The 25273-nt window shown below is 37.6% G+C and overlaps 1 protein-coding gene across 4 annotated transcripts in view; it reads left to right on the top strand.

Moving 5' to 3' along the window:
- The first annotated feature begins 228 nt into the window (after nt 1-228).
- LOC142345654 (TRAF2 and NCK-interacting protein kinase-like) overlaps nt 229-25273 on the top strand; it is a 46258-nt gene continuing 21213 nt past the window's right edge. Inside the window, exons 1-14 of one of the 4 annotated variants that reach the window (XM_075397849.1) lie at nt 229-413; nt 638-703; nt 785-886; nt 1018-1138; nt 1337-1498; nt 8741-8890; nt 9244-9378; nt 12149-12298; nt 16284-16456; nt 16958-17120; nt 17541-17561; nt 21046-22896; nt 23192-23298; nt 23463-23615. In XM_075397849.1, coding sequence (XP_075253964.1) covers nt 360-413; nt 638-703; nt 785-886; nt 1018-1138; nt 1337-1498; nt 8741-8890; nt 9244-9378; nt 12149-12298; nt 16284-16456; nt 16958-17120; nt 17541-17561; nt 21046-22896; nt 23192-23298; nt 23463-23615 — 3408 coding nt within the window. In that variant the 5' untranslated portion in view covers nt 229-359. Of the gene's footprint in view, nt 414-637; nt 704-784; nt 887-1017; nt 1139-1336; nt 1499-8740; nt 8891-9243; nt 9379-12148; nt 12299-16283; nt 16457-16957; nt 17121-17540; nt 17562-20268; nt 22897-23191; nt 23299-23462; nt 23616-25273 lie in introns of all 4 variants that reach the window. The other 3 variants (XM_075397847.1, XM_075397850.1, XM_075397848.1) reach the window with 3 other exon arrangements.

The raw sequence follows: 25273 nt of genomic DNA, 5'->3' as shown, positions 1-25273 counted from the left end.
AGATTTGGAGTTCCAATGTGAAACTTTCCTGTGATGGTAATAAAATTTATTTGGGTCTTTCCCATTATAGCCTCCCCCCGCTTGGTAGTCAGATAACCTATAACCCCCCATCATGGTAAACATACCATAGGGTGGGGGCTATAATGGGAAACACCCATTTATTTCTCACTGTCATCAAACCCAAGACACCACTACTTTATGTACTGCAAGAGGTGTTGTTTTTGAAAGACTACACGTTATAATTAAGCTTAATGTTCTGTAGATTTAGAATGACCTGTATATCAAGATTTTACAAGATGCCTATTCACGTGACAATTTAATGGTAGAGTAGAAATTGCGCCCATTGGCAACAGAAAACAATGAGCGCTAACAAACCGAAGACCATCACTGTTAAGGATCTGAAGAACCTCAAGGTTTGTAACGCATTATTTGCTTTTATGGCTTAGCCTGGAGCTGGGAAAGTGAATTTGTTTTTTAAAAATAATTAGTTCAATAAATTTTATATTACAAAGGAAAAAGATCGATTTCTGTAATTTTTTTGATACGGGTTCACTTAATGCTAAAATATCTTCTTTAGTCTCAATAAATTGTAAGCTAATATGTTCGGTGCTTTCATGGCACTTGATTTTTTTTTCAGAATGCAGAGGAAGCCTTTGCCATCAAAGAGAGAATAGGAGCTGGAACTTATGGCGAAGTGTTCACGGTATGTCAATATCTCAAGTTAACATTCGAATAGACACAATATTTGCTTTCCGTTGCTAATTTAAGTCAATTTTTACTACAGGCGATGCACAAAGAGAAGGCGAAGATGGTGGCCATTAAGGCCATGAATCTGCAACCAGATGAAGTGCACGAGATTGTCAGCGAAGTCAACACTTTAAGTCAGGTACATAAAAACTGGAGACTTTTGTGATTTGAGAACTTCAGTTTATCTCTACGTATGAAATATGTTAAATGTTAAATAGATTTATATATAGTTATGTTTCTGTACATCAAAGGAATTGATTTCTGTTTCAGTACTCTGACCATAATAATATTGCGCGATACTTCGGCTGTTACATTAAAAGGGGTCCAGTCGCGCAGATCTGGATAGCCATGGAGTACTGTGCTGGAGGATCTATATTCGACCTCATCAAACGTAAGAAACCTATTTTTGTCAATTTAGTTAAGTAGAATGGTGAACTTCATTTGGTTTGTATAATCGAAACTTGGACAGCTTGTATTGAATAGTTGCCCAAACAGCACATGTTATTGAACAGATATTATGCTATCTGCGCAAGTTATTGAATCTCGTGTAATAATTCTGTTTAATACTTCTTCGCATGTTTGTTGACAGATGGTGGTAATAATGGAAAGCACTACTTCAAAGAGGAATGGATAGCATATGCGAGTAGGGAGATTCTGGAGGGTCTCAAGTATCTCCACTCCATGAAGGTCATCCACAGGGACATCAAGGGACAGAATATCCTACTCACTGACAAAGCAGAAGTCAAGCTTGGTTAGTCCCATTTGGATTGCGCTGCATTCGTGGTTTGGTCATTTGAATGGTTTCCATCCGGGAAATTTTATTTACCGATGGGACTTCTTTGACAAGCTTGCACTTTATTTTTGACTAATATGTTCCTTAAACTTATGTAGCGTCAACCTTGATTCATTTTATCATTATAGGTACAAAAGTTTTGATTGAAAACTCAGAATGTGCTTTCTGCTCGATGACATTGGTTGTTAAGATTATATCTTATCTGCTTAACGCTTCGCTTATTGGTGCAAAGAAGTTGGCTAAACACCAAGGTTTATCGTGGTTCTTAGTGGTGCAGAGTTTGACGTCTGCCCTCTGTTTTTAATTGCTCTCGATTCAAGTTTGAAGCAATTATTGTAAACGTGTGCAATTTTATGCGTGTGTGTTTGTTATTTTTGCTTTCCGTTTTCTTCAAGAACATACTTTCAATTTCTTTTCTTTAAAGACTTTTTCACGGTTGACTTTGATTTTTGCTTGTGTGGTTACTGATTAAGTGCGGTACGTACTATTTCGTGGATTCGATCCCTTTCTAGTCGGATTTTTTTTTGCATCCATGAAGTTTATTTATGCTACCGTCCCCTCTGAATTAAATTGCCTCGCCTGTCGTTCGAGAGAAATGTCCGCCGTTAGTCGGTTTGTTTCTTTCTGTAGGTCAATGTGTTCCTGGAAATGAAAAGGTTTTTGAAATTTATCTCCCGATTGTTTCATGCTCACTTGTAGTTTTTAGATTTTAATTTTGTCTTATCCTGTTATTTTTCCACATCGTATACAAGAATTTCGTGTAGCCAACCTTTTCATTGTTTCCAAGTTTTTGTGGGAAATCGATTCTGCTTTTGCTGTTAAGGTAGAAAACTACACACCTTTTTAAAAAGAAATACAAAGTTTATGACTTCTTTTTAAGCTATTGGAAACAATTTTTCAAAGCAATAGTTCAAGATTTGTTCGTTTTGCTCTTAATTAAACCAAATTGAGTTTTCTTTCAATAGAGAGCGTTTGGCAAAGTGCACCAGTTTGTCAAACGCTCAATATTAGATTACAAATGCAAAATTAAAAGCTGCAAACAAAAGTATTGGTTCCCATGTTGTACAATAATTTGTGTTTGTGTTGAGTCCTTTCAGCATTCCAAAGGCAAAATAAACTGCAGTAGTAAAAAAAAATTGTGCGTTTCATAGTGTTTATTTGGCTTACTTTGGCAACACTTTAAGTGAGGAGAGAATGTGTGGTGAATTGCAATTTGACATTTCCAACGTCGGTTTTTTATATCTCTACCGCCTGAGAGGATGAATCATGAAGATATATATCCAGCTACTTAGATGTTGTTGCTTGAATCTGTTTGAAATTGTCGCTGTTAACTTTGTAACGAAATATAGACTGGAAAAGTATAGACTTTATAATGGGTGTATCTTTTTCCTGCCTGAGGTTGACAACTGGGATCGCAGTGGAATAATATATGTCTCCCAGAATAATGAATTTCTGCTACAATCGAAATTTGTTGTGAATTAAATAAATATTAGTCATGTCAAAATACTTGGATGGACGTCGGCTTTCATCTTTTTGTGGCGTACTTTGAAACAGAAGTTACTTTTTGATCTTCAAAGTACACTGAGCTTTGATATTCTTATAGTAATCAACCTCTGTAATAAATTTCCCCCTTTTTTCCACAAATGTGGCTTTAAATCTGTCGAATTTGATGGCTTCGGCCTCGATTCATTCAATTTTTATTGTTTTCTGAAAAACAATTGATGGTATCTGAGAAGAGAAATGCATCTTACTTAATAATACAATTATTATGTAGCTTTCTACTTTTATAGTATCTCCTAGCTTTATCAAAGATAACAGTTTGAAAAGTAATCCGCTAGACCTCATAGCGTATTGTTTGTGGTTTTTGATTTATTCTTGTGTACCGTCTCAACATATCTGCGCTCAAAATTAAAATAAACAAATATACGTTTGATTGCTTTTTCGGTGTCTGGTACACAAATACTGTTCCACCATATATTACGTCATAATGAATAATAGTTCCATTTCAAATCGATATGTTCGCTTCTCTTTTACATGAGAAAATAAAGCATTTTATATAAATACGTGTGGCGAAAGTATATATTTTTAGACCTTAGTAATATGGTCTGCTAGCTAGCGCTGAAGATTTTCCCGTTCGTATACCAACTGCTGTAACGTTGGGAGAAAGTAATAGTAAGAAGTAAGCAGAAATGGTTGGTTAGTCTAGATGGTGTAGTATCACGACTAACTACTTATAACTGGTTAAGTTGGAAAACAAGTTGGCGTTGTGTTTGAACGATTGATTTGCGGTTAAGCAGTTAAATCGAGCCTTCAAAGAGAGTTGACTACTGACTTCGACTTGAGCAGTGTGATATATAGGAAAAACAGATATGCTATTATACATGAAATGTGGACAAAATATACCCTCTAAATTGGATTTAAAGTACCCTAGATGGGCTGAGATTGCTTCTAAGATCAATAACTTAAGAGCTACACTGTTTCCCGAAGTCTAATATTTTTGTTAGTGATATTGTTATGTTTGTACCGGATGTATTAAAACGCCGAATCGGTAATTAGACGAAAAGTTAACTAAATTTTGCTTAAATGAAGCAAGTTGTCTGTGTTCTAGCATATCTAAAGAGCGAGTTCTAATTGGTTATCTTGTAAAAAATGATATTCTGGCGACTTATGTGGACATTTTAGTTCATACTGTTGTGAGGTCTAGCCTGGTTTGTATATTGCTGGATAGATTGACGTTGTCTCTACATAACGCAGGCGGAATCTCATTCGCCTAAACAATAGATTCCATAATAAAAAAGGTCGTCTCAGTTTTCATAGCGATTGTATCTAGTCCTCTATGATCAATATTGCTTTTAATAGTTGACGCAAATGTTATCGGAGTGTAAAATTATCTTCTCACATCCAAGCATTGCAACTCGAAAAGTACAAGCATGTTATGGTGACATACATCCTGAGGACTCTGTTATACTTTAGTGATACAAAGAGTTAATATTTTAAACAAATTAAGCAAAGCTGATATGAAAATTAACAATGAGGTAAATGTGATCAATTTTTTTGACCAAGTGCAGCCACGGTTGGGGGTCACATGATGTAGAAGGTCACTCATTCCTAGTTAATTGCTCTTGAACGAAGTTCATAGCAATTATTGTAAATGTGTGTGTCTTTTTTATGCAAAATTTTCGCTGGACAATTTTTGACTTTTCGAGTGAATTTTACGCCCTTGACTTTTTGCGTTTCGCGTGATCTACAATTCTCTCTCAATCACAATTTCAAGCAGCTGAACTCGATTGGCGGCAATTTAATACTAAAAGTCAAATGAAAAGTGCGCCGAAACTGGTGCCATTTTTTACTTTAAATCTTCATGGTGGTATATGTTAGCCTCTAATGTGGTTATTTGACGCCCATTTTTGAGCTTCTTAGTCCCATTTAAGCTCCTCCCCTCCCCCCCCCCGACTGAAGCAGGCTGCAATTGATTAGAGCTCCCACTAGTCGTTCGAGAGCAATTCTTCCGACGTTTAGTCAGTTATGTTTTAATTTTGAGTCAAGTTTTATAGAAAATGGGAGTAGACATTTCAACCAATAAGTCTGAAGTACGATTTGTCGTCGAGCTGTTTTGTCTCAGTTGATAAGCTGGTATTGCAGTTGACAGATTTTCAAATTGAATAACACAATTACGAAGTTCATCCATGCAGTAAAACCAACAGGCCCTTGCAATTTAAAGTTCTTGTACGAGGCGAGAGTATGATATTCTAATCGCAAGAGCTTATTCGAGCTTAAGATGTCAATATCCCAAAACGATTGTTGTAAGCGTGTATGTCTTTTTATGCAAATTTTTGCTTGACCGTTTTTGCGAATTTGTTCGAGAACTTTCTTTGACTTCTCAAGTGACTTTTCACGCCTGGCTTCATTTTTGAGTGATCTGAATTGTTCTTACTCTGAAGTGAAGCTTGTTGCTAAAATAAAACGGATAGTAGCAGAAGAGATCAAATCGGTCTGGTAACCTAATTAATAGCCGCCTCATCTTCTCAGCCGGCTATTATAGCGCTCCTATTTTTTTTTTTACTTCGTCGAATAAAAAAATTTTTTGCTTTACCTCATTTTGCCGCTTTTTCAACATTTTGCGTGATATCTTTTTGACTTCTCTAGACTAGTTTCTCTCTTCTCTCATTCTGCTAAAAGTGATTTTGAACATCAGTTGCTCAGCAAAGCAATTCAAAATGAACAGAGTCAGTATAAAAATTGAAGTCAGAAGTAGAAACGGGATAAACCCATAAAGCCCAATTTTAGATGCCCGCTATTTGAACGTCGTTCCTATAAGTCTTAGTTACCATCTCTAATGCTTATTGGTATTGATAGTAGCCCCTGTAGCCTCTCTCTAAGAAACAGAAGTACGTTATCTTCAACTACGAAATGCCATCAAAATAAATCGCACTTAAAAATGTTTTTGTACAAAAATCTTTTTTTTTCAATATCTATTCTTTCAATCCCAATCATGCTTATTGGAATCAACGGCGGCTATTTTCCGGCAATCTGCCGGGTATGTTTGGTAATGCTACTGTTGAGGACGACGGAGGTCGGGGGCTCGAATCCCTCCGTGGTCGGATGTTTCTGCACCCATAAAGAAAATTTGATCTGAATTAAATTGGCCCGCCTGTTATTTGAGCGCAATTTGTCCGACGCTAGTTGGTTTATGTTCGTGAATAGGAATCAGGAGCCCGATCTTTTTGGTCTTTTAGTACGATTTTTCGCTTGACCGATTTTTTTTCTGACCCATTTGGATTTTCGTCCTCAAAAACGGGATTAACAGGTAGCGCTTCGAGGGCATCAAGTAACCAAGCAGCTCTCTTAGAGCCTTACGCTTTACTAGTCTCTGAGTATGCGATTCATCGAAACCGTTTTTTAGAGTCAATTTGAAGGTGTCAAGGGCGGTTCTTAGTCTTAAAAGTTGTACCCCTCACTCACCCCCGTCCACCCTCCAACGCGGCGATTTGGACCCCCTCTCGTCCAGCTCCCCACAATCCTACCCCCATCACTTGACCCCCCCATCGCGTGACCACCCCCACCCCTCCACCCTTCACTCCGCTCGCACTCACCTTATTGGCTACTACCGAAGCCCACCGCTCGCCAGTCGTTTGAGCTATTGGTCTGACGTTAGTCGTTATGTTATTTCTTGTCTGCTGATAGGTTTTAAAACGATTTGTACGTTTTTCAAGTCTGCTTTGCTTGGATCACTTGAGCGGAAAAATGTCGGTCGCTTTCACTATAAATATACCCAGTGTTAAAATTGAAGGGGGCTGGTAACCACTGTAAAAGTGAGAGCCAGGTGTAAATGTGAGAGCAGAGCCACTTTTATTGAAGATGAGAATTTAATCATGAGAGCTGCTTTTGAAAAGTTTAAATGTTTAGTTTTCGACTTTTTTTATTCAAAAGCTGTGGGTTAAACATTGTTGAATACGTGGCCGTCGCTTCTATTTTTTAACTCTTGTTTGTTCTATCTTTTTCCATTATTCAATTCCCATTCCATGAGAAACAAAGAGCTGCATCTGGGCTTTGCGCTTTTTTTGGTGTGAGGTGTTCGAGTAGTGTCATTTATGTAACGAATTAGGGACATTGAACAGTATAAATAAAATTGGGGGAACTTTGTTGACTTGACCTTTCCGAGGCGTTTGATACTATTTCAAATGATTGATTGAAAAATAAACTGTCATCTCTCATTTCAAATTAGGCGCTCAGCCTTGGATAGCACCTTTTCTCAATAATGGAGAAAAACGAGCGAAATATTATGACGTTTTTCTGACTGGGTTTCCGTAAAACAAGGTGTACCTAACGGAACAATTTAAAGAGCCCTAGTACCTTATTTACGTAGACGATATCAAAAGTAATTCTTAGATAATTGTAAGTTTTTCCAATACGCAGACGATACGATACGTTCATTATTGGAAGTAGCAACAATTAGATGACTGGAAAACATCAAACGTATTCCTATCACTGTAGAACTAGTTCCACAGATACAGACTGACACTACAACAGATACAGACTGACACTACTGACACCACAGATACAGACTGATTCTTCAAAAACAGAATGACAATATTTGCAGAAAAGCAGTTACAAAATAGACAAAATAGTTCATCTAGTCAGCCTCCCTCAGAAAAAATTAATGAAAAAAATTTATAGAAGCGATATTAAATCCCGTTTTCAATGTTTGCGGAGAGGTAAAATCTTTGTTAACAAAAACAATCGCTATTAAGTCTATCTACATCGGTTGGAAAATCTTTTGATATTAAGTCGTGCTCTCATGGAAAGTCCTCGAAAAAATGGAAAGTCCTCATGGAAAGTCGAGTAATGTCACTTTTGAATTATGTAGCTGTCTTGACTAAGCGGAGCAAAAATTTTATCGAGGTTTATGATTTGAGAAAAATGGTATCTTGGAAAGCAATTAAGTTGGGCTTTCTGCTGAGAACTGAGATTAAAACATCATTAAACCAATAAGACATAACTTATAAGGATCTGTAATATCAAGGAGACTCAAAACATTGTCTCAATTAGTTCAAGAAACACGTAACGATCTTTTTCGCCCTGGACTTTTCAAACTGCCAAGGTAACTAAAGAACTGGTAAAATTTCGTCTAGGATAAGGTTAATACACACCTCACCTCAAACAAAAATCTTGATTTTGTTCCTTCGTGGAACCATTTACTATAAACTATATGGCTAGAGAATTTTTCAATGTTTCGTGAAGTGATGAAATATTTTTTACATTTCGTACATTCCTATGCAGTTTTCTTTGTGCTCCCTAGGATTATGGGCCTGAATGTAAGAATATAGTGTTTCCTTTCATTTGAACTCTCTTGTGAAGTTTTACCCTAGTAAGCGTTTCCCGCGGTTTCAATAGAAGTTCCGCATAGTCTACTCTGAAATAGTTCAAGCTATTGTAACGTGCATTATTTGCTCTAATTGTTTCTAAGTTGGCGATCTGTCTATTACGAACGGCTGCTGGCACGGCCTTGAATTTTTTTACTCACAAGGCACGGCCTTGTGAGTAACAGCTGTTCGAGCGCGACTTTAATTCTATTATGCATTATTTAATTTGCAGAGATATATGCTAATATGCTGAAGATGATGATTTTCAGTTCTTCCACTAGTTGAACAAATTTAAATATTTTTATAACGCTCTCTGCAAATTGATGTTTGTGTTCAGTTGACTTTGGAGTGAGTGCTAAGCTGGACAAGACTGTTGGCAAGCGGTGTACTTTCATTGGGACTCCCTACTGGATGGCACCGGAGGTCATCGAGTGCGAGAAAGATCCCTCCAAATCGTACACCTTTGAGTGTGACATCTGGTCAACAGGTTGGCAATCAAATTATTCTTTTGCAGCATTTTCTGATTAACGACTGTGCATAGTTTTAATGAAATGTGACCCTTGTTAATTTCTCTTCCGCATGATGATGATAATGATGATGTCTGATTAGAGCGGGTGTTGGGTTTTGAAATTGGATATTTAATGGAATAGAGGGGCGGGAGGAGGTGTGAAATAAACACAATTCTAAATAAAACCAAAGGTCATTGGACTGAAACGGTCAAGGATTGAAACGGTCATATAAATTTACACAAATAAATGATTGTTGACTTTTGCGGACACAATTTTTGTGATTAGACAAATACGAATCGGAAGTAAGCAATTAAGTTTTCAATTGTTTTAGGAATCACAGCTATGGAGATGGCGGAGGGCAAACCTCCTCTGAACGACCTGCACCCCATGACTGCCCTCTTCAAGATTCCCAGTAATGAACCTCCTAAATTGAAGAACCCCCGTGACTGGAGCGACAAATTCAAAGGTACACTTCGATTCATGAATTAGACCACCTCGAAAAAATTTTATCGCTTTTTGCTTCAATTGAAATTTAGAACTCGGATTTAATTTCTTTAACTTAGATAGCACATTAAGCATATGAGATAACTTGACCATTTTTCCGCTTTTGTTCTATAATTAGTCCCATAAAGTTGCAACGCTATCGAACGTTTCAAAGGTCAAATTTAAAACGTTGAAAGATCAGCACTTCGTTGTCCATTTGCATGTCGAGAGTTTTTCGAACGTCCGCTTGCGTTGCAACTTTATGGGACTAACTATATAACATTGATTGACTTCTCGAGTGACTTTTTTAATTGCTCTCAAACGAAGGTTGTAGCAATTATATTAGTCCTGTCGGTCTTTTTTTTATGCGATTTTTCGCCTGATCGATTTTTCGTCTGACGCTTTTGACCTTTCGTCCTCAAAAACGGGATAAATAGGTAGCGCACAGCGGGCATTAAGTGCTCTTAGAGCCTTTCAGCTCTGTTTCAGCTCAAACTGTTTTGGGGACTCATACTTATACTTATGGTGTGACGGGCGGTTCTTAGAGGTTGAAGACACCTCCACTGTTGACCCCCCCCCCAACGCACTGTTGCCCCCCCACCCAGTGTTGCCCCCCGAATCAGCCTCGGGTGCACCCCCCCCCTTCCCGTGACTAGCTACAGACGAACAACCGCTTGCTAAAAACGCAAATTTATACTATTTTGCAATTTTTTTCAAGCTTTTCGAAAATTTTTGGCATTTTTCAATTTTTATCAGCCCTAGGTTACAAGGAACCTCCTTTAGGTTTTACAAATAGGTTACGCCGTAGTTTCTAGTAGTAATTTAATGGTTTCAACATTTTACCATCACGAATTTTTGCATTTTTTTAAAGAACGTACAATTTTTTCAAATTTTTTGACATTTTTTCCTTATTTAGGTCTTTCCAGACCCAGGGGCCAGAAAATATCCTACGGGGTTTGATAATAAGTTACTGTCAAATTTTTAATGGTAATGAAATAGTTTTTCAACTTTTTAATGTCACAAATTTTAGCATTTTTTTTATAAAACTTGCTTTTTCAAGTTTTTTCGAAATTTTTTTCTTTTTTTTTAATTTTCCCAGCCTTAAGAGCAAAGTAACCTCATCTAGGGTTTGCAAATAGGTTTCTGAATATTTTTTAGGTTAAATGGAAATGCTTTCAATATTTTAACATCACGAATTTTAGCATATTTCTGATATTTTTTGTCATTTTTCTTCAATTTTTTAACATTTATAGTCGTTATTCAGATTTTTTGAGCATCAAGGGTTAAAAAAGCCTCCGCTCGGGTTTGATAATAGGTTATTGGAAAATTTTTGTTGGTCATGTATTAATTTTTCAAATTTTTAATATCAAGTTTTAGCAATTTTTTTTTACAACTTGCAATTTTCTTGAAGTTTTTTTTGAAAGTTTTTGTCATTTTTTAGGTTGCTCTAGCCTCAAGGGCCACGGAACTTCCTCTAGGGATTGATAATATGTTACTGCATAGTTTATAGATGAAATGGAATGTTCTTGGATATTTTAATATTACGAATTTAAGCAGTTTTTATGACTTCAGTTTTAGTAATATTTAAAAACTTTAAAACTTTTAGTTTTGAAGTTATAAAATTTAGACGTTTCTAATTTTAGGAAAATTTTTATGTTCCAAGCGTATGGAACTTATGAGCCAGTGAAACTATTTCAGGCTTGAAACAGGGATACTGTATAGTCTCCTGAGACAAAGAAATGGTTCTTAAGATATTAATGTCTTGAATTTTAGCAAGATTTTGTTAAAATTTGCAATTTTCTAATTTTTTTCAATATTTTATGTCCTTTTCTGAGTTTAACGACCATTACTGGCCAACGAAATTATTCAAGTCTCGGAGATGGGTTACTTGACAAAACTTTCGAGGCAAAAAATGGTTTTGTTTTTTTTGTTGCCGAGTTGAAAACTTTTTTTTAATTTTGCCTTTTTCAGTTTTTTTTCTATATGATTTATTTATTAACAAGGTTAGAAAACTAGAAGTTGCAGTGTCGAATCCAATCATAGAAGATATTCCTGTCTCCTTTTTTCTCGTTCGGTTGGGGTTCCTTTTCTTCTCTTTCTCGTTCACGTTTTATCTCTCTCTCTCTCTCTCTCTCTCTCTATCTCTCTTTTTGTTGATTCCGCACTTCAGCTGCTGTTATGTGGAGTAATGTCACCATCTCTGATCCCTATTATCAATGAGTTATAGTTGAAATGTTTTTTGTCATAATTGATCTAACAGGCACTTTTAAGAAACCATTGTTAATTGCTCTCAAAAGCAATTTGTAACAAATATTTTTGCAATTTTTTGCTGGGACGATTTTTCGTCTGACTCATTTGACTTTCGTATTCGGAAACGGGATAAAGAGGTAGCTCACCGGTCGTTTGAGAGCAATTCGCCCGACGTTAGTCGGTTATTTACGCTTGTGGTCATGTTTGAGTGATCTCAATTGCTCTTTTTTCGAAGTAAAGTTTGTCAAAGCCGGTGTAGATTAGTGTTTTGTGATTCGAACCCCTATGAGGTCGGAGATTTTACACACAAAAGCTACGCCCCTAAATTAAAATTCCCCTACCTGTCGTTCTAGAGCAACCCATCGACGTTAGTTGGTTTATTTTTATTCCAGTTGTTCTTAAAGAACCGAAAACTTCATGAACAACGTGAAAAACTTCAAAATTGAATGAAAAACTGCAAAATTATATTTGATTGTTAATTATCATTGTTCATTCTTTTTCAGAATTCCTGAAACTGTGTCTGAAGAAGAACTACAAACAGAGGCCGAGTGCTGAGAACCTTCTGAGCTATTCTCGTTTTGTGAAGGCAGTCAATGCGGACAGAGCACAAGCAGATCTCAGACAGGCCATCGAGAGGGTCCATCGCACCAAGGGTAAGTCTATCGCGTTCAACAACATTGCTGATTGAATGGAAAAGAGTCTAGCCTGTGCAATAGGAATAATTTAGCATGGCTTTAATTGGACATTCCGTAAATATCAAATGCGATGTTCATCGTCTCCTATTAAGTGTTATCATGCATCACTTGTTTGGAGTTTCTTAAAATAGGTTATAAACCTGTTTGTAGTTTCTGAAGGTTAATTGGTTATTCTCAGTTTTCATGAATGCGCAATAATGTATCGATGTTTTAAAAAGGGATTTTAAAATTGTTTGCTTCCTCTTAGGTATCTGTGTAATCCGATCACGGAAAATGTAAAGTTCTGCCTACCGTGTGTTGAGGATATGGGATAAGTAACCTCGTAATTCTAATTCTTAATGATTCTCAACAGATTTGATGTCGCCATCAAATAATCTATTTCTAGTTGAATCTAAACTAAGCTAAAGGTATTCTTACGTCATTGTTCTAAAAGGTAATCAGTTACTTAAATTAGATTATAATTAATTACTTTGTCAAAACTGTTATAGTTATTGTTTGTGCCTTGTACACTTGTAGGTGTCAGCCGTAAGATACACTTAATGTTATCGAATTCCAACAGATTGTCGTACCATTCATTAAGCGCACTCATTTTGTTTGTAATACATCCTTTTATATTGAGTCACTAACATCATTTTACAGTTTGGATTCGCTCATGTGTTTCTACTGTTAATACCGGTGCACGTGAACTAGGCCATATCTAAGTCAACAACATGTCGCTGACTTCTCAATCTTCAGTTCACAGATGTTGATTTAGAGTCTATGTTTTGATTACTTAAACAGAGTTCGACTTGATAAAGAGAGCAAAGTTGTGCTGCACGAAATGAGATCAGAGTAAAACACGTTATCATCCGATTTTTGACTGATGGTACAAATGATGAGGCTTTAATAGATTAGAAGTGCTCAGATTAAGTAACCGATCTCACCCAAGCGAGAAAAAAACAAGACGATGTTGAATTATTGTCGTTTTGGAAAATGTTTCTCTAATACTTTCATTTATCGCTTTTTAGCTCTCGGGGCTAAATTTTTCGCTTGTGGTTGCCTCGTAGGTTCTGCAAATTTTGGCTTTCAAATGACTTTGAATGAGTTTTTTACTCAAATGAGGCTTCAATTTTGCACGCTTCAACTCTTCGTGCCGTGAACTGCTTCTACTCAGAAGTATGAAAGTAGTTTTACAAGTAGAATTTTTGAAACCATTATTTCTGCTTGAATTGGAAAAGAGTCTAGACGGTTCATTGGGCAGTGTATCAGTTGCTTAATGTGCATACGGTGTGATTCCCTATGCAAGTTGGTAATTCTGCTATTCTGAGTAGTGCTAAAAGTGCATTACTGTCGATATTACTGTACCAAAAGGTTTTTAAACCATTTTAAAATCTGTGTAATCTACGCGGGGAATGTGTAAACTTACCTCCAATTAAACGCTAGTAGCTGCCTAATGTTGTTAAAAATAAGGCAGACGAAGATCTAAATGTTTATTTAGATATAAAAGATATTTAAACGTGTTTGAAAGATTAGAAAAAAAAACGAAATCTTTATTACCAACATCAAATTTTGAAAAAACCGTTAGTATTTAATTTGAAATACGAAGAAAGCCAAAAGTACATTTTTTAATGATAAATTTGAGTTCTCAAATATTTTTTGCGCTGGAAAGTGAGCTGTTTTTATTTGTTATGATAGTTTTCGAAATTTTCTTTTTATGCGTTCTAGTCAAATTTTAAAAAGCTCTCAACATGAAACAGAAAAAAAAGATGAACTCCGTTTCAAAATCAATGTCAGTCTTTCGAGTTTTTAAGGCGACGGAGTACGATTCTGTTAATGCTGGCTGTAAGAAATAGGCGTGGAATTAGATTTCAAAAATTAAAGGCTTGAACGTTTTTGATACTTCTCAGTATTACATCATATTATTTTGCATCCTGTTTAATAGCTGCCGTCTGCCTCACAACAGCTATTATTTAGGTGCTCTCCTTTTTTTCAAATTTTGCTCTACGTTTTGATCACGTTTTGCGTTTTACATAAGTCACGATTTTCACGCTTTACTCGTGACTTATTTCTCTTAGTTTCAACTGGATGGATTTTAATTTCTTTCACGCATTGAATCACGCAATGTAGTGAATACGGCCAATTTCAAAAGTACAAAATCAAAATAAACTCTAGATCGATAGGCCCGGTCTTGAAGTCATTGTGCATTAGGTTATCAAAGCTCATTAGAGCGATTGCTAGCTGGCATTAGTATTAAGGAAGTATTAAGGATCATTAACTTAAGAGTTAAGGAATCTAACTGAAACCACACACAGAATTAGAACGCTCTTGAAACTTAGAAAAATTTTTGTCCATTTTTATATCTTTGTTTTTCTGTTTCAACCCCGATGTGCGTCAAGAGCGTTAATGGCGGCTATCTTCCGGCAATCTGCGGCTATGTTTTTAGTATTCCAAATAATGTCCACCCGAAAGCAGAATGTTTTTTTTTGTATGTTCTTAATTACGAATCTATAGAGGTTCTGTGGACTTTACAAAATCATGCGAGTCTTGTCTGTTTTGTTTTTTTTTACACAAAAGAATTTAAAAGCGAGCATATACAAAGAATCTCCGATGTTTTTTAAATATAAGCTGAGTGCAACTATTAAAGTAATGTCTGTTTTTCCTATTGCTTTTGTCAACCCTCAAAACTTAGAAAACGGTTCTTTTCATGCCATCGTGTCTGCTTTTATGTGTGACGTCATTTCGTACACTCATTAGCAGTTAGTTTTAGGTAAATTGCATGAAAAAATTTTTGATCGCGAATAATTTACTTGACTCTCTAAATAGACTTTCCACATCGAGATTAAGTTACCCTAAAACTTTTCAAGGTCAAAAGCATTGCGACAAATAATAATGTTATAACCACTATTTTTTTTCAAAAATTAAAAAACAAACATTAGGTTTATTTAAATTGGCTCTGCTCATTTTGTTGCTGACTATCAACTTGGCGTCTCCATAAACTCATTTCATGCTATCCTGGATATATGTTTGAAGAGATCAAATGAGCTAACATATGGTCATTCATAGTTTTAGCATAAAGCAAGAAGAGTAAGTTTATGACTTGTTTTTCCTGCCCCAATTAATTTCTCTCAAACGAAGTTTGAAGAGATTATATTAGTCCTGTGATTTTTTGTACCACCACTTTTTTCGTGACTTTTGGTCTTGCGGAATGTGATAAACATGTAAAGCCAGGAAGGCAATAGGTTGCTTAACAGGTCTCTAAGAGCCTTAATGGACTCTATGTATGGGATTCACCACAACTGCTGTAGGCACTAAAATTCATTGCGTGAAGGGCGAAAGTTTAGTGCAATTGTTTTGGGCTCAGCCATCTTTCTTTTGGGATCTTCTCGAGTGACTTTTTCGCGTTTTTTCTTGAGTGATCAAAGTAACATTCATTCAGAATATCAAACAATAATCACCTTGACCGCACCGGTTGGCGGTAGTTAACTATTTAAAAATTATATTGAAATTGTTCTGAATACAGGTTCATCTTTCCGTTTAAGTCAAATTGATATTTCGAAATGCTAAATTACAATACTCCGAGGGTAGCTGAAATTTAACCCGCCCCGCTTGTTGATTTTTTTAGAAAGCTGAAATATAAAGCATCATACCACACGTCGAGCGTCTGCGGGTTATCGTCAGATGTTGCTACAGTTCTTGCTTTTCCCCGCAATCTGTCAGCTATTCTTGTTCATTTTTTTCGAAATACGATACCTAAGTATGGAGTCATATCCTTTCTTGATATCATTTCTTGTCTCCGCGGTATGATGAAATTCAAAATCTGACCTCGATTTGATCCCGAATTCGAAATCAGCCCTATTCACGAAGCCATTAGAAGCCTCGATCAGAGCCTTTGAAGTGTAAAAATAGGCTAAGTCGTCCAGCATGATGACAAAGCCTCCGTTCTAATTTGTTCTTAATTTTGCAGGCCATAGTCGCAAACTACAGCGTGACATGATCTTGCGGCCTGATGAGGGCACCAGTTTGGAGGAGAGTGATGATGAAGATAACCCGGAAACCATCAAAACAATTCGGGAGCAGTTCCGAAAGATGGACAACAACCCGAAACAGCCGTTTGTGCCCCAGCCGCCTCAACCACAGGCACGTTAACTAGTTGTACTCAAACAAATGAAATCGCCGAACTGAACCTCCTGCCGTAAACTTTACCCATTTGCAATGAAGTTTTTTTAAACACTACAATTGCTTGTACAATTGTAGGACTATCGCCTCTTGTTAGGCAGTACAAACCAATGTTTACTGACTGCAATAAGGTAGTGGTTTGACTATAGTGTCAGTTATATCTGCACTGGAGTTTTAACTATCAATACCTTTAATCACTTTGTGGTTCTTTTGAAAGTGGGGTCTTATAAAAGTTTAGCTTTAAAAAGCCACTTTAGTTCTGACTCTAAAGATATATAGAAATACCTTTACATATCAAAGGCTGTAAATTCACACAAGTAAAGCATAACAATTAAAGATATTTTTACTAAAACGAAATTTTTATTCAGCAAATTTGCCCTATTTAATTCATCATATTATACGATGGTTCAGAATAGCAACTTGTTTGGGCTTTCTTTACCGTGAAACTTTTCTTCGTTCCAGGTCGTTTCTTCACAAGTCAGTCACGTGGCACCTCCCTTCCACAACAGACTGAACCAGAGCAGTGCCCCACAGTCACAGCAGCAACAAGCTCCCAGAGAGCGAGGAGTGGACGGGGGAGTGGATGTGAACATAAGAAAGATGTACGAGAACCAGAACAACAAAGGTAAGCATGTAGCCAAATAAATCAAATAACCTAATTTACTGAGACAGCAGTTGCATTTGGAGTTATAGATTAGAGTGGAAGATTCAATTTACTGATGGAAATTTATGTGCAACTTATCGGATATCTAGTTGCAGTTATTAGTTCAAAATTTTCTATATGGTTATTCAATTGTAGTTGAATCCGGAATTGCAAATTGTCGAGTATTGGTTCTGGGGATAATAATATTGATGCAGATATTTACAAAATTAGATGCTGAAACTTTTTAAAGTTTCACTGTAACTCCATTTATCATGAATGAATAGGATCCAATCGAATTCGAGAAACAGCCAGTAATGGTGTTGAAAAAAAATTTTCTCCTGGAGGGATTGTCTGTGGCGGTAATGATTATTAGAAAGCACTCAACTGTGTACATGGTTTAAGGAAACCAGAATGCTAATAAAGGTGAGCACATAACTGATTGGGATAATGAATGGCTTGTCAGATTGCTTAACATTCTTTCAGTTTTGCATGTTCTCAAACTGGCTTCTCAATACTGTTGTTCATCTCCAACTATTTTAATTGAACCAAATGCTATATATTTTCAGCTGTTATGCATTGCACCATCGTCAAATGGCGGTTACCCATCGACGAAATGATTTTTCTTACTGTGTTGCCTATTTTCTGACGCGTTTTTCATATTTTGAATCAAACAAATCTAAAGTTTCTGTGAAAGCGAATGATTTCTTTAAATTGAATTTAGTGGTTATTAAGTATCTATATCTACTTATTCTCTTCCAATCTTGTTTTCGTTAACTGGAATATTTTTCGCATCAGCTCTTAAGACTTCCCACCAGGTGTTGGGATGTTTGCCATTGGCCGTTGTATTTTGGTACAGGTGTTTAACCTTTGCATTTTCGTGGTAGATGTAGTGGGTCGTTATAGTTCTGCAATACTTGAGTAGTTGATAAACGACTGTTTTATCAGTTTAGCTGTTTGTTCTTTTTAATTGCTCTCGAACAAAGTTTGAAGCAACTATTGTAAACGTGTTGGTTTTTTATGCAAAATTTTTGCTTGACCGTTTTGACTTTTTGAGTGACTTTTACGTCCTTGACTTTTTCGTTTTGCGTGATTTAAGTTTCGGTCTCATTAACAAGTGTCAACAGCTGAACTCAAGTGGGAGTAGTTCACTACTAAAATTCAAATGAAAAGCGCGACGATGTTGGAGTATTTTTTTACTTTTAATTTTACCCCTAATGACGTCATTTGAACCCGCATTAGTGATTTTAGTTACTCCCATCCGCCCAACTGAAGCAGGCTGCAATAGAATTGAGCTCCTTGTAGTTGTTCAAGAGCAATTCTTCCGACGTTAGAGGGTTATGTTCTCTACTTTTCATCCGAATAAAACAAGCAAAATTTTAATTGCTCTCGAATGAAGTTGCAATCATCTATTGTAGTCGTTTGTGTGTGTGTGTGTGTGTGTGTGTGTGTGCTTGTGTGTGTGTTTGCGTTTATGCGATTTAACCAAAATTTTTCTTCGGCCATTTTGTGTTAGAAGGTTCTTTGCTAGCTTGAGCGATTTGACCTTTTCGAGTAACTTCTTGCCTGACTTCTTCCATTTTTCGTTATACAAATTGGTTTCCCATTCACAATGTTAGACAGCTGAACTGAATTGGGTGCAGTTGAGCGCAAAAAGTCAAATAATTGGGCTGATTTTTTACCATTTCTCATCTCTATGTGTTAGTAATAGTAGAAGTTTTTTTCTCCTAATGGACAGATTTTTTGGCACGTTTTCTGGAAAATTATTTTGCTCGTTTGAGCGATTTAAGTTTACTTTCGTTTTCAAAAATGGGATAAACTGGTATAGCCCGATGGCATCAAGAGTCTGAGCAGCGCTAAAAGTTTTAGTAGTGGCTAAGTGTACTGTTGATGAAAGTTGCCCTTTCCCCCGCTTTTATCGTAGCCTTCTGAGGCTAACAGCCATGTCCCTAAGCTAGTTACAACCAAAAACAACAGCTCCCCTGTAGTTTGAAAGCAATTCTTCTGACGTTAGTTGGTTCGTTTTTTTCATGAAATTGTTGACCGATCTATATAATGGTAATGGAGACGCTGTAGCTTGAAATTTTTCAAAATATTTTGTTTCCCGAGCTTTTTAGGGCTAAAGTTGCTGAAGATGCAGAAAAATTTAGCATGGGAAAAGCTTTCCGCGGCCCGTTTCTGGGTTTATCCACCTCTTTTTTTTGGGTAGTGACACAATTTATTTTCAACCACAAGTTTGCCTTTATGCTTGCTGAAACTTCTCTGAACTGTTCGTTGTACTGACTTCGATGCCAAACGTTGTGCAGAAACAGGTTATGTTTTTCTCTGTTTCTGGGTTGATCATTCAGAATCCAACCACATCTCCAGGCTGTATGTTAAAAAATAGTATCACCAATAATGAAACTGCATTCAAAGATAAACTGAATGTACTTTCACTTCTCAATTTAAATGACAAATAATCAGCTATACTCTTGGGCGATCAAGCTTTGAACTCTCGCCTCTGTTTACAAAGCAAATTTTCGCCCGACGTTGGTCGGTTGTGGTTTCTTCCTTTGCTTGACTGATTGTGTCCTATTTGTTCAAAATCTTGTCACAATTTAAGCGATTGAAGGTTTTCTTAATACTTCGACTCCATGTGTTTCCATATTAAGGACAATTTTTCAGGCAGATATGAAAAACTAGATTATAAAGTTGGATTCTAATTATTTTGCGTATGTAATCTAGTTCGTTCGAACATTTACGGTTTTTGATATTTCTGTTCTTATGATGATTACATATTTTTATAGTGATTTTGTTTTTGTGATCTGGACTAAAATTAATATTTTGAATGGCTGAAATGCTATATTTGAGGCTTCTGTAGTGACTTGATGCGGACGTCATGTGAACAACAAAACATCAGGGAGGGAATTTTACTGAGGCGATTCTACGATTAGAGGGATGACATTATGAAAACTATTTAATTATCTTAAAATTGCTTTCTTTTCGGTGACTCAATTAGTTGGTTGTGGCTTATTCTTGCTTCCGTCTTTTCGTTCAGTTGCATGCGCTATAAATGTCGTGTCTCTCGGCGGTCATATCGTAGCTAAATGTAATCTTCTGTTCTAATGGAAACTTTGTTTTTCTGCTGCTAAAGAGGATAGACGCTTTATACAAAAGCCACCGCCTCCTCTTTCATCGAGCTCTGTCTCTCCTCCGGGTGCAAACCATCATTCCAATCACAATCACCAACTTCATCCAGTTGCACCCGCGAGGTCTACTAGCCAGCATAATGGCTTTCCGCCCCAAGTTCAAGAAAACTCGAAAGGTGGTCACGATAACACGGCTCGAGGAAATGATCTTGGAAAAGTTCATGAGGCCTCCCGAGGTCTTGAAGCGCCACGAGGTCTCGAAGGGCCGTCGAATTTGGCTCTTTCGTCGCGTGGTGGTCCCTTGTCGCATCCGAATGATGACGTTTTCTCCTCAAAAATTGATAATCATAACCAAAAGGCGTCGAATGTGCCTACTTCAGGAATCTCGTCCTCAGAAAATATTCCCAACTCGCCTCCGAACTGGAGACCGGCTTTAGTAACAAACGCAGTTATTGAAGACCACCTTAGTGTTTTGGCGAGTCACTTAGCCGAAGCGAGCAACGATCCGCGAATGAGCGAACTGGATTATTTAAAACGCAGATCAGGACACGGTTTGCATTCGAAGCAGACCTCGGAACCCGTCGGGTTCAACCGTCAAGTTTCAGAGTCTAGTGCTGAAAGTAAAAATAAATTTAAAGGCAAAATTTTGCCCGATAAAATTCCTCTGGACTGTATGAAAAGTGCTTTCATGCCCTCAGCTAACCATTCACCTCAAACACCCCCTAGTAATAATAACCCGTTTGATTATAACAACAGATCTACTAATAACTTCGATGCTTCAGATCGCAAAAGCTCAGTTCCCTTTCTCAACGGGAATAACCCACCACTTTCAACTCCTCCAAATTCGAAAGAAGAATTATCAAGGAAAAATTCCCACGAAGCGGGAGGGAATCATGGTATGAATGGACACAAACCGCCCTTTCCTTTATCGGCTTCTTCTGAAAATAACAGAGTTCAAGACCTTAAATCGTCCCATCAACAAGATGTAAATAAACGCAGCTCAAGGAACTTTGAAACTTCCTTGTCCACAGATTTGGATAAAACTCCAACGCCTGCAAGCGCAGTACATGCCAACGCACCAGTGAGACGTCACCAAAATGATCCCACCCCTGAACTCCCACGAAAAGCGCATCAACCTATACAAGTTACAGCCAAGGTCGACCAAAATCCTCCTCGAAAATTTTCGGAACAGGCGCAACCAAGACCACTGGCAAAATTCGAACAACCAAGGAAGATGTCAGAACATAATCCCATCGCCCGGCCATCGTCAGCTGTTAAAGACTTGAGGCAGCACCCAATTTCCAGACAAAATGCACCCTTAGCTAGGGTCACCCCCGCTCCAATAAGCCAGACGTCAGTCTCAATTGCAAGTAATATGAGTGACAGACCTCTACCCGCCCAGCCCCCGAAGTCCTCAAACCCGCCTATGAGCAGTTCGAGTAACAACCAAAGCACTCCCGGAGGAGCAGCAAAGTTCTCACACGCAATTGGTCAGCGACAGAGTATAAGTGTAATGGAAAGTTCGACAGAAAGCCAGAACTCCAAAGGTATCTGGAACCGGTCGTCAAGAAATGTCGGAGGCGCTGAAGGCCCTCAAAATCCTTCCAGTGCCATTGGAATGCCTTTGAAGTTGGAAAATATTGAGCATTCGCCTGGAGCCCGACGAAAGTCGTACGCCGCTAGAAGTGAAGAGCTGCAACCGAGGATTGATAACAGTGGTTATGCACAACTACGTCTTGAGGGATCGGTCACTGAAAGCTCAAGTACTGATTTAGATCGAGAAAGAGCTCACAAACCGCCGTCAAATGTTGCGCCACAGCATCAAAACCAACCATCGTTTCCTTATGTCGACAGTGATCAGGACTCGACTCTAAGTAAACCATCGACTGTTAAAAGAGCCAACTACTCCTTTGAGGATTCATTCACCTCGTGCTTCAACAACTCTGCGTACTCAAATTCTGAAGAGGAAAGACGCAAAGTTATGAAGTCTCAAAATGCAGAACACTCGCCTAACTTATCGACCTCAGCTAGTAATAACTCCTCAGTTATGAATAGTGGGAACTCTGGTCACCATAGAGGTCAAGAAGTTCCAGTGAGTCGGCACAACCAAGTTCCGAATTCTGGATTTGGTAATACCAATGATGCTGGAGAACGAGATATACCAAAACACTGGCAACGAGGTCCACCAAGTTCAGCCAGCGTGGCCAATTCAGAATATGGCAGTTCGGCTCCTGTGAGTACACGTCAACAAATGGAATCCTCACACCAACAGCATCAAATAAAAAGCAAAGGTGCAGTTATAAACCCAGATTACGGTACTAATATAAACTCCAACGCAGTATCAAATGACCAATACGGCGTGAGTTCGAAACTGGGGCAGGACCCAGCTGGTTTTGGACGGAGAGTTATTGATGATGTGAACAATTCGATAGCTGTGAGCAACCAGGCGTACGATGTGAACCAACTCAGTGCTAGTGTCGATAGTGATTATGAGTCATTAGTAGGGCCTTCACGAGTTGTGAGCAAGGAGCCCCCACAGCATATATACACGAATCAACTTGACGCGGTTCCCGAGGTTGAGCATCAGAGGAGACCCAATAACCAACCAAATCCTGAACGTTTTGACGACTCTGGTAAAAAAAGTTATATCTTTACTTTAACTTAAATTTGTACTGTTTTGCTTATTTTTCTCTGTTCGTAGAACTGACTATTGCAAAATTTGCTGCAAGACGGCATCGAGATTGTGAAATTGACAATTTTTAAAGCTGGAACCAATATGTTGATATCATTCCTGTTGCGGCTTTCCACAACAGGAAGTATGCTTTCTGCTGCAACATTGCTTTCTACGTAAACAATGCACTAGATAATATGATGTCAATGATATAATGGTTTTCACAAAAATAATTGATAGAAGTATTCTTACTATAGGTGTTTACGCCCAATTTGATGCAGATGCAGCTGCTTACGAGGTTTTGTACCCGCCAAATGCACAACATCAACCACCACAGTCTGAAACAAACAATAACAACTTAAAAGTAAGTGGGAGTCGTCTTCGATCTACTAGCAAATGTGTGCCGCAATTTACCACTGAAGTAAATGTAGTGGTTTGGTCAAAATTGGAATTATACACTTCGTAGTACAGGTACTGAAATTATATTTGTTAGGTCAACTAACTTAGTTGCTCATTTGTTCGTTTTAGGACCCTTTGCCCCAACCTATGCCTCGCAACATGAGTGTGTCACGTGAGCGTCTGGCACCCTCTTCCTCCTCTGAGAAGTCACAAGAGATTCACGGAGCAGTTAGTGGCAGATCGTCTGCAGCTAACTCCAGCACCAACCTTCACCTCAGTGTGGTCAGTATTAATATCTCACCGGGAGCTCTCAATGCTTCCGGAATGAAATGTGTTATCTACACATATGATCACTTTAACTGCTTTCAATTAGCTGCTCATTCATCAGTGACGTATATTCGTCATTAGTTTTTAATAGCCGCGAAGCGATAGCGGCTATTATTGGGGACATCGTGGTTTTTTTTTTAATTCGTCGTCTCCATCGATGATTCTTGCGACCTTACTTTTTGGAATTGGCTTTTTCAATTTCAGTGATTTCTGCTGCTTTGGAGTTAAAATTTGTGAGCGTGACGTCATTTGTTCTGCTTTTAGGTCAATTGCGTGACTTACCTCACTCAAAAACTGACTTATGAAATCACTTAATGAACTTTAAATTTTATGAACATTTACTAATTAAAGGTCAATAGTGTGTATCTAAGTAGTGCCAAACTTATATGCCCTAATTCCTGAGTCTTGAGTTTTAATATCGAATATTAATTTGAAAAAGCTCCAAAAGAGCTTGTAGAGCAAATGTGTCTCACAAAAATGACAGTCCGACCCAAAAAGTCTAGTGGTCTATTAAAGGACAGGTGGTCAATCTGTCTATATTATTTCGTTAGTTGTTTCAATTCCTTGGAAGGCCACAAGCGTCTATCGCGGCTGTTTTCCGGCAATCTGCCGGCTGTGTTCAAAAAAAGTGGGCTAAATTTCAATTTTTGTAAGCAAGAGGCCTAGCCACCATCATAGTACCATTTTCTTGTAAATCTCTACTTTAACTTTCTGTATTGGTTTCCTTGCGTCGTCATTGCTCGTATATTTTTTATTTACTGAAATGAATTCATTTGTTTTTGGTAAACATGGAATAGTCCTAAGCTTCGAATTTAGCAAACAATCAATAATTTGCATCTGATCTACCCTGCGATTTAAAGCTTAAATATGATTTTCTGTGTAAAAACGGAGTGAAAGAGCTTAGAATACTCTCCTAGGGGCTTTTCAGTTATTTCCTTGAAATAAGGACTCACCGGTCTTTTGGCCAAAATTTTTGGCAACATTACCAAAAATGTTGAAATTCGTATTTGTCATATTGCACGACTGGACCTTCTTTTAGCTTCGACATTAAAAAAAGCGTTGGTTCAAATAACAGTCAAATTGTCTTAAAAAATTTCTTGAGCTAATTTCATTGCACGCATAAAAATTTGTTTCAAATTGAACAATAGAAAAATATGCCTTCGCTCCAAAATTTTTTTAAAATCTATATATTAAATCAACGTTGACAGAGAGCCACTGAACACCATATTTAATCGCCTATCTTAACATGTTTTAACGGCCCTTAAACATGGGTTTCTGAGAAAACGACTGACAACCGTCGGGTTTGAACCTGGGTCTACGGATTGAGAAGCTGGAGTGCTATGAATTGAGCTCAGTAGCAGGCGAGGCTCGTAGTTTATCGGGATTTTTGTCCACTAACGTGGTACACGTTTCTCCTTTCTCCATTTCCCTCTTTTTTTTACACTTTTTGAGCTCCATGTACTTCCTGTCACTGTCTATCCATCTAAATCTATCTCTATGTAATAAACGCAATTCGAGCACCTATACTCTCATGTCTAAGCTTCTTATTTTCACCTGATCTGTTTTAAGGTCTCTTAAGGATGCAGCATAGCGTTTTGCATGCATTCTGAAAA

The sequence above is a fragment of the Convolutriloba macropyga genome, chromosome 9 (genome assembly GCF_964194025.1).
Source record: "Convolutriloba macropyga chromosome 9, txConMacr16.3, whole genome shotgun sequence".
In the NCBI taxonomy this organism is placed as follows: Eukaryota; Metazoa; Xenacoelomorpha; order Acoela; family Convolutidae; genus Convolutriloba; species Convolutriloba macropyga.
Note: the sequence above shows the minus strand (reverse complement) of the source record. Positions and strands in the feature narration are given on the sequence as shown.